This window comes from Penaeus vannamei, chromosome 4 (genome assembly GCF_042767895.1).
Source record: "Penaeus vannamei isolate JL-2024 chromosome 4, ASM4276789v1, whole genome shotgun sequence".
NCBI lineage: Eukaryota > Metazoa > Arthropoda > Malacostraca > Decapoda > Penaeidae > Penaeus > Penaeus vannamei.
The window spans coordinates 19,958,799-19,968,798 of NC_091552.1; the positions used below are offsets into that span (position 1 = coordinate 19,958,799).

General features: G+C 35.1%; 1 protein-coding gene across 2 annotated transcripts in view; it reads right to left on the reverse strand.

Annotated features, from left to right (window-relative positions):
• Window positions 1–10,000, reverse strand: part of nSMase (neutral sphingomyelinase) — a 27,260-nt gene that overhangs the window by 1,854 nt on the left and 15,406 nt on the right. For both annotated transcript variants that reach the window (XM_027353270.2, XM_027353271.2), the window contains exons 5-8: window positions 9,803–10,000; window positions 9,052–9,180; window positions 7,021–7,132; window positions 1–3,745 (exon numbers count right to left, since the gene is read on the reverse strand). The exon at window positions 1–3,745 is cut by the window's left edge and continues 1,854 nt beyond it; the exon at window positions 9,803–10,000 is cut by the window's right edge and continues 15 nt beyond it. In XM_027353270.2, coding sequence (XP_027209071.2) covers window positions 3,345–3,745; window positions 7,021–7,132; window positions 9,052–9,180; window positions 9,803–10,000 — 840 coding nt within the window. In that variant the 3' untranslated portion in view covers window positions 1–3,344. The remainder of the gene's footprint in view (window positions 3,746–7,020; window positions 7,133–9,051; window positions 9,181–9,802) is intronic.

A 10,000-nucleotide genomic window follows, 5' to 3' on the forward strand; every position in this document is an offset into this window, starting at 1 on the left:
ACAAACATCAAAATAAATATCCTTATATTAAGTATCACGCTTATTGATAAATTTGTTTTTAGGAGAGGGATATTATTCAACCCACTCTACTAGTTTCCTTTTTATAGAGCTATGGTACTGCCTTCATCATCTCTAAACCATTTTCCTGTCACAGTAACATCATGTAAGTATGCTGTACAAAAGATTAAGGTAAATAAAGGTTTTGAAATGTATATCTTGCATCATTTCCACTTGGTACCTTCTTTACATTAACAAAGTGAATCAATAAAGCAAGATTTTCAAATGAAAATTATTTTCCTAAGTCCTGCAGTAAATAAGAAAAAATCCAAGGTACATATAACTATCTACCTCCACATCCATTTAGCTTGTTGAGCCCATAAATACAAAAGGGAATTTCTGTTTTACTTCTGGTAATCATAATAATATTGAGTAAATTATACAAATAATTGGGTATCTAGCTATATCTGCTATCTTACAGAACATTCCTATTGGTAAACGTGATGACATTATCAGCCCAGCCCCTTTTTAACCCTGTAGAAAAATAATAAAAAACAAAAAGAAAAAGAATTTTCAAAATATCTAATATTTACAATGAATAAAGGCAAAGAGGCAGGGCTTAGCTCGGGAGTTACCAACTAGGATTTTCACCATGACAGAGTAGAGCTACCTGTTTCAGACGACCTTGGAAAAATTAATGAAAGAAAGAAAGAAATCATGCACTTTTTCAGATGTATGAGTATAAGAATGAAGAGGCCACCAGCACTATAATAAGTACATATTCCTTCTTTGAACATGCAAGGTTGGTAGTATTACAAGTAAAGCTCTTAAAACAACATTCAAAACTACACATAACTATTAAAGGATGAACTTTCTGAGAGGCAAAATACGTATACATTCTTCAGATGGCTTGAGCTGATTCAGTCTGGTATAATGTCAAAAATGTTGAACTTATATTTTTCATGAACTATTTCATTAAGTACTTACATGAACACTATGCAGACAGTATTACAAATCAATAATGTGAAAAACATTCTTATATTTGTAAAAAAAAAAAAAAAAAAAAAAGGTATTTTTCCAAAGCTGTACAAAAAAATGCACTACCTGACTTAGTTTAATAGTTTAGCATTGTACAGAATTTTGCCTTACAACTGTTAGAAAACATATACACAAATTCATGGTAGACATTCATATCCTTATCCAGATTTTTAAACAAGATTGAGGAACATTTGAAGCACACTGATTCACTACTGGAACACTCCTTCGAAAAGGATACATCTTATCTATCAAAATGCAGGATATGTATTTCACTTGAATATAGTTAAATTACCAAAATAAAGTTGTGTGATAATCCTGAAAGTATTTTAAAGAAGCACATTAACTGGCACCACATGCATGTGAAGTATTATCCATTCTAATCCTAAAGTGTCAGAAATACTGACAAGTAATTATTTCTTTTTAAAATAGAGAACAAAGCAAGAAAACAATCATTTTCCACCAATATCAATCATAATACTTATCACCGTTTGTCGCTTAGCATGTAGGTAAAACAAACTTCTTTACAAGAAGTAAAAAATCTGACTTACCTAAAAATATTGCCAAGTTTTTTTCATACAATCACCATAATTAAAACTCAATTTTCAATTTCTTACTTCCTTGAAAGACTGAGAAACAAGTTTATCAACCAATCGATGCCATGAGTGCCTGCATACACTGTCCACTATGATGGTGTTTTATACTTCTTTTTTACCCATAAATATCCCCAGAATTACAAGGGCTACCCTCTCTCACCAGTTTACTCCATACCTTTAATCTTTAGGAAGAGATGTTTTCATCTTTCTTTCTATTATTAGTCAATAACAATTGAAATATAACTTTTTAATGTGAATTCAAGGAATGGGGTAAAAGAGGTGAGAAAAGGTATACTTCATGAAAGACTCCTTGGTGTTGGGTAAGTGCTTGTGAAGTCATCTATGTATAAATAAAATTAATATAATAAAATCACAGTGGAGAGTGCAAGTACCCAGCACCAATGGATTAAAACTGCACTCTCTTTTCTGTCCTTACTTTAAAATGTCCATATCAAAAGCATTTTGAAAAAAAATCTATCCTTTCAGAACTTGCTTTGCCATCCCACTTTAAAATCAAATATATTGCAGTTATATAAAAAATAGCATTTTTTTTATTGGCTAAAATGTATCCAAGACATTTTCCTAACATCCATAAATCACTACAAGTCCACTCCCATGCAATTCTAGTTCCCATTTTTCACTTTTCATTACCCTCATCTATTCTCTACACAAGCCAGTAACCTTAACAACAATAAACAACATACATCCCTAAGGAATACCTTCACCTACTACAGATCTGTCCTCTAAATCTACTCTCTTTTTGTTGTTCTACATCATAGAGACTGTGTCCATCACTATATAGAGACTAGGAATATAATGATTTAAAGTCAATATCAAGACAATGAGGTGCTTAACATGTTACACAAAAATATATGCCCTTGATAAAATTGAACTATAATATTCACTGCTGTCTTAAAAGATTGATTAACACTACTTAAATTACATGAAAAACTTACAGACCTGAAAAGTTTAGTTTGTATAGAGGGGAACTTTGTCACAAGTAGAAAAAGGTTTTGTCATTAAAACATTTATACAGAGTTATTGTCAAATACCTTGTGTAGGAAAGCCATTTAAAACTAATGAACTAGCAAAGAACTACTTTGAGCTCATAAAATCACTGAAGTTGTTTCTTAGCAGTATGAGCTAGGCATATTTTTTTCTTATTTCTTATCTAATAGAAAATGCTATTCGGTTCAATTGATTTCATGATCACAGCAAGACAGACATATTGTTTTATCAAAACATTTCAATTAGGATTAGTAATAAGAAAAATCTATGTCCAAAACTGTAAAGAGCATGAAAAAAGTTACAAACAAAAGTGTCTTCTCATATTGTGCAAATTCTCATGCATTTCAATAAGATTCTACAAACTTTATAATACAACAGTAGTGCTTTACACTAAAAAGGATAATTCTCACTAAGTCATAAACATGGCAATTTTAGTTTAATACTGTGTTTATGTGATGATGATGGAGAGATCCCTAGTTACAAGATCTTTTTTTTTTTTTGTCACTTGAGAAGTTTGACAGGTAGGAAACTGATGTGCATAATATGGATTTAATACTAATGAATCATTTCTTCATGCTCTATTAGTCATAGATAATGTGTATGATTTCCTTAGAAAGACAGCAAAACCCTTGTCTTTGGAATTCAGAATTTTCACAGCAGCTCAGCGCCATTATCACAATCATTTGATTCCAACCCCCTGATCCTTGGTCACTTGATGAATGACTGAGACCTCTTCCTCTCCTCTTCAAAAATTTGTGCATTTTTCTCCCTCAACTCATCCAGCTGATGCTCTATCCCTAACTTTGTTTCTTTAATTGTATTACTTTCAAATCTGTAGAAAATTGTTGCCATAAAGAGCAAGTATGAAAGACAGAATGTAAACAATATCAGCAACAGGCCTAGGAACCCACGGGTCACACCAGACGATGACTCTGTACATATCACAATATGGCACACCAGTAAAACAATAGCACACAGGACTGACAGGGCAATGTAAATTTTCTGCTGAGAGCCTACAGACTTTAGGCCTTGCTCACACACTGCAGAACACTCCAGCAGGGCATCTGTCTTGGCTTGCACACTTGGTATTTCTTCCATAATTTCAGTGCCTGAAACCATAAAATAGGAATATCAATATATATACATTATACACCGACAGGTAACAATAGGCAATATATACTGCCTATTATATATACTGCTAAGAAAACTGGAGACAAAATAAAACAACTGTTTATTTACTTATCTGAACTTAACCCAGTGCCACAGGAAAATGTGATGTTCCCTGTAATGTTGTTTTATTTCCAGAATTCAAGAAAAAATTAAACGTGATATAGCTCAGACAAGTGATTGCCTCACTGGTGACTAGGCAATTGAGGAGGCATCTCTGTGTAAATACAATTATCAAACTAAACTTACAATGGGTATAACTTGTATGTACATCAGCTGCGGCCTTAGGTTAAACAGATATTTTTGTTTGCCTGTAGAGAATTATTTAAAATTAAACAATTAACAAACAACTATTAACAAGAAAATATAAATATGCCTTAAATATGGGTTTCCTAGCATGAATATGTGTGTGTGTGTGTGTGTGTGTGTGTGTGTGTGTGTGTGTGTGTGTGTGTGTGTGTGTGTGTGTGTGTGTGTGTGTGTGTGTGTGTGTGTGTGTGTGTTTTTGTGTGTGTGTGTGTGTTTGTGTGTGTGTTTGTGTGTGTGTGTGTGTTTGTGTGTGTGTGTGTGTGTTTGTGTGTGTGTGTGTGTTTGTGTGTGTGTGTGTGTTTTTGTGTGTGTTTTTTTTGTGTGTGTGTGTTTTTGTGTGTGTGTGTGTGTTTTTTTTTTTTTGTGTGTGTGTGTGTGTGTGTGTGTGTGTATGTGTGTGTGTGTGTTTTTGTGTGTGTTTGTTTGTGTGTGTATGTATGTTTGTGTGTGTTTGTGTTAGTGTGTTTGTATGTTTTGTGTGTTTGTGTTTTGTTTGTTTGTGTATGTGTGTGTGTCGGTATGTTTTGATTGTGTGTGTGTGTGTGTGTGTGTGTGTGTGTGTGTGTGTGTGTGTGTGTGTGTGTGTGTGTGTGTGTGTGTGTGTGTGTGTGTGTGTGAGTGTGTGTGTGAGTCTGTGTGTGTGTGAGTGTGTGTGTGTGAGTGTGTGTGTGTGTGCATGCGCGTGTGTGCATGCGCGTGTGTGCATGCGCGTGTGTGCATGCACGTGTGTGCATGTGTGTGCTTGTGTATGTGCGTGTGCTTGTGTATGTGCGTGTGCATGTACTTATGCGTGTGCGTGTACGTATGCGTGTGTATGTGCAAGTGTGTGCGTGTGCCCATGTGCTTGCGCGTGCACATGCGCTTGCATGTGCACATGCACTTGTGTGTGCGCTTGCATGACCGCTTGCGCATGCGTGTGCGTGTACATGTACTTATGCATGTGCATGTGTGTGTGCATGCGTGTGCGAGTGCGTGTGCACATGTGTGTGCACATGCATGTGCGAGTGTGTGCGCATGTGTGTGCATTTGCGTATGCGTGTGCATGTGCGTATGCATTTGCGCATGCGTGTGCATGTATATGCGTGTGTGTGTGTGTGTGTGTGTGTGTGTGTGTGTGTGTGTGTGTGTGTGTGTGTGTGTGTGTGTGTGTGTGTGTGTGTGTGTGTGTGTGTGTGTGTGTGTGTGTGTGTGTGTGTAAAAACATACAATTCTCCCAACTACTTTTTGCCTTTCTATTTTGCAACCCCTATCTTTGTAAGATCCGCCACAGAAAATTCAAATACTCAAAAAAGGCAAGTCTGCTATGAGAAAGAGGGTTAAAAATAACTTCCTTTACACCCATGCACTTGGCATATTTTACTCACATAACTAAGTTTGCAGGTGATTATGGGAGAAAGCATTGCAGTTCTGCTTATCACTTATTGCTTTTCAAAACATTTACATCAGCTTTGTTTTGGTTCACTCTAGCTCACAGCCACATCAAAGATTATTGCTGTCTGATTTCTCAGATTCAAGCACATAAAATAAAATAGAAAGGGCCCAAAAAATGGCTTTTACGTTTGTTCTCAAAAAGAAAAGTACAAGAAATATACCCATTGTGATGTACAGAATAAATGCAAACTGAAATGAAGTATGAGAAATGGCAGGGTAAAAGGGGGAAAGGATGGGAGGGGAGTAAAGGGGAGGAGGAGGGGAAGAACAAGAATTAGTATAAGAAAAAATGGGCTACAAGAACAAAAAGACAAAAAATAAGAAATAGAAGAATAACAAGCAGAATATTTGAGGGTATACATGCCCAAAGGTGTTCTTAGACCAAACACCGACAATGATGTGTTTACTAAATGTTTTGTGCATTTTAAACTTTCTTCTACAACATAAGCTTGGATATGTTTGCATTAATGCACTCCTTCTCATAACTGTTGTCCCTTGTATTATAGGTGCAAGTTTAAATTGACAAAGCATTTAATAAATCCATTGTTGGGTGACTGGTCTGAGAACAACTTTGTACATGCATGCCCTCTTTCCAAGATCTATTCAAAACTTCACACTGCAGGTAAAAAGCTGCTGCAATCCTTAAATGGAAGTAATCCTTTTTCTTTTCTGCAGCTTCTGTAACTCTAAATGAATCAACTCATTTTGTATGTATGCCTTAACCCACTGCTGTCAAGAACATGGACTGTCCAATGTAATTTGTTTTGTTAATTGTGTTTGCACACAGGAGGCTCCACAAGTGCTGATTTCCTCTTTCCTTCCATTTTTGGATTTTTTCTATTCCATTAATATTTATAATTATTATCATTATTGACATTATAATTATCATGTTATCTAAAATACTTGTATCCATGAAATACAGGTACAAACTACTTAGTGCATAATTTTGTACATAAGATACCAAAGGAGCCTATACTGTAGGTAATAGGTTAGCTAATCCATCATACTGTTCCTGAATAGTTGGCAAGCCCTGGGGATGGGCTTTTTCTTACACATTGGCTGTTTCAGCAAGCTATAGTGTGTTTCATCTCAGGAGAGAAAAAACTGTCAACTAGCTGTCTCTTTCCCATCCAAAACAGCTAACAACATAATACTAGGTTTTCTTATGTTTTGTAGTTCCAAAACTTCTACACAGGTACTTCTTGTTTTAATTAAAATTGCTGCCTTTATCACCACTTTATTCACTTTATCATAACAGCATGTTCTTGTCAACCCACCCTTCAAACCAAATATTTTCATGACGTGATGGTCACATCACCCAGGTTGAAGGGGTTAAGAAAAACTTTTGAAAGCAAAAAAGAAAAAAACTACCCATAAAATAGGAGAAAAAAGAGAGATTCCAAAGTTCACAACTATAATGTAAATAAAATAAAAAAATCAAAACATTGCAACACTTAATTGATAAATACTAACTCACCTTTCATTGGGGTAATAGTAAGTACTGTTCGTACAGCTTCATGGTCTGAAAAGCTGAATTCTTGCTGTGGGACTCTCTGGGGAAATGGCTGGTCACATACTTTGGTCTTGACCTGGCAAAGGTAACCGAGTTGTAATTCAACTTTAAAATAATGCTAGATTTTCATATCTGGTAATTTCTTATCAAACTATCATAACAGAATCAATTCTATTGTATCTAGTCCTTTAGTTCTGAAGTATCTTCTTAATGAAGACTGGGACAATGTTATGAAATCAACAATGCCAAAAGTTCATGTATAAACACATACACTGTCCATTGTGGTTAGGTTTGACTAATTTATTAACGCACAGAGGGCCCTGGAAGGACTTGCATTTTCACCAAGAAAAGTATTTTATTTCACTATTTCTATCTTTAAAAATCTCATAACGGTGGTAACAATAATGAAGTAAGCCTAACAATCTACTCCTTCCTAACAAAGCCCTTGTAAAGCCAGATATGAATAAATATTAATAAACAAATATGCTGACATCACTATCACTTCTAATGTTTTTATCATAAAAGAAAATTACATTAACTTTGCTATAATCAGAACATTATGAATGTGTGTGTTTGGTAAAGTCATGCACTACCTAGCAGAAGTTTACTAACAGTCTCTGCTTGGTTTATCCTTCTACCATTCACATTGAGAGGGTGAGGTTAAAGGGGGGCAAACTAACCCTAGGCCCACAAAATTTATTGCCTCTACATATTAATTTACTGGATACTAGCCTAGGCTTAAACATCTGATTGAAATGACCAAACAATAACTTTTCTAGCTTATTACCAATCTGAATAATGAAATTTCCATTTTAGTTCTTGAAGAGTGGGCCAAGGATTGCCTCTCTTCATTTAATTTACTACCTCTATTATTTAAGTAAAATGTTTAATTCCCTGCTTGACACAAGAGTTGATGACAGATTTGGCAATTTTAAGCACTGAAAGAGAAGAATAGACTTCAGTGACATCATTCAAGATTTCACCATTGACCTACTGGATCCGGGTGCTTCACTGTCTGCACATGAACCAAAATTCAGGCATTAGCCTTACTTGAGGGGCAACTCTCCTAGGCAGGCCCGGTCCACACAATCACTTGTATGAGATATGTTATTCTTTTAATATTTTTGCACTGTTCAATTTTCTGTTATGGGAAACAGAATTTTGACCCTGAGCATGGAAATGATGTCATCCCAGCAACCAGTGCTCTTCCAGCCATGTCACATGGATACTAAAACATCAAACCCTTATTTACTGTTGAAAATAATCAAGAGCCCCTTCCTAAATACTGAGTCATCATTGACACCAGAATCCAGTGAGCACAGGAAGCACAGATGGACCTTTTTATTAACTGTTTATCTTGCTGACTTTAACAAATTCATAATAAAGTGAATATTGATTTGAAAATGAGTAGCATTCACCTCATATCATCAAGGCCTATGAAATACAAACATAAATATTTTCTTTGAGAAGACAACAAGTAAGTAATTACATTAAGCCCACACCTATGAATTACAGCTCTCAAGATGTAGAGATGGATAATGTTAATAAATAATACTGTGAAAGACTGTTTAAGACAGATAGATGTAATGATACAGTAACTGAGAGAAAAGAAAAAGAGAGGTAAGAGAAGAGAGAGAAGAGAGAAAGAGAGAGAGAGCCTTCCTCCTCTGTACTCTCTCCCCACACTCCCCTCCTACACCCCTCTCATTTTCCTCCCATTCCACATCTCTTTTATTCAAGACACAATAAAAACTGCTCACGAGATGAGAAATGTATAGAATCACAAACCAAGCAAAGACTGCCAGGACTACTGTTCATGTTTGTACAAAATCCCAAAGGCATGTCTTCACTTGCATATACCCCCACACTGTGCATACTTCTATGTGTGTGCATGTTCCTGTGTCTGTCCACTATTTTTTTTTCTTTTTTCTTTTTTTTTGTTAGATGGATACCACAAAAGGTATAGTGAAGTATAGTTTCCTCTGCAAATCTTACCTTGTATGCTTGGGAAGACTGGTAGAAGATATAGTCAATTCTGTGGCCACAAGGGTTCTCCATTAGAGTCTTGACACTAGTGTAGCTGTTGGCTGGAGTCTCATTTGATTCTCCATTCGATCCTGGCGTCTGTCAAAAGATATTTGTGTATTTTATCTAATGATACACAAATGACAAAACATGACTTCATACACTGCATCAGCCCCTATAGAAAGCTTAAAATTCATATTCTTACTTAATTTTTTTTTTCTTCTTCCTTTCATTCTTTTTGGTCTAACAACAAAAATAGAGACAACATCAAGCAACGTGATATTTTATTCCAACTGAAGGACAGATTATTGGGTTATGACTATAGAATAGTTACCTAATATAGAATATGGCAGCAAATACATTGACAAAAGAAAATAAATAAGGAATTACATGTTGATTTACAAAAGAATATATAATAAATTGTCCTTTGTTACTCAGCATTTCTATATTACAAAATCAATATTATGATCACATACTAAAATCTAAAATTATTAACAATCATCATCACAATATTAGGAGAGCATAATAAAGATTTATATATTTTTGAGGATGTTATTACATATCTACTTTCATCAATCCTGGAAATCTTCAAGCAATAAAGTGTTCATTATCTCAATATAACATACTGCACTGTAATATTACCTATACAGTCATTTATTGGAAATTTGTGCAAAGGTAACTTGAAAAAATTAATTAAATCTAATATTATACGATGACTAACCTTAACTGGACTGTCAATGTAGGAATCTATCAGTGCACCATTGTGTTTGACTAGTCTGTATGCAAAGTCAGTTTGTGTGCAATTCAAATCTCCACTAAAGATTACAACATCTTCACTTGCGTGGCCAAATCGAAGCAACTGCGCTGCCTCATATGCTTGAACAGCACGGTGATGTACGTAAGTATCATTTTTGTGGTC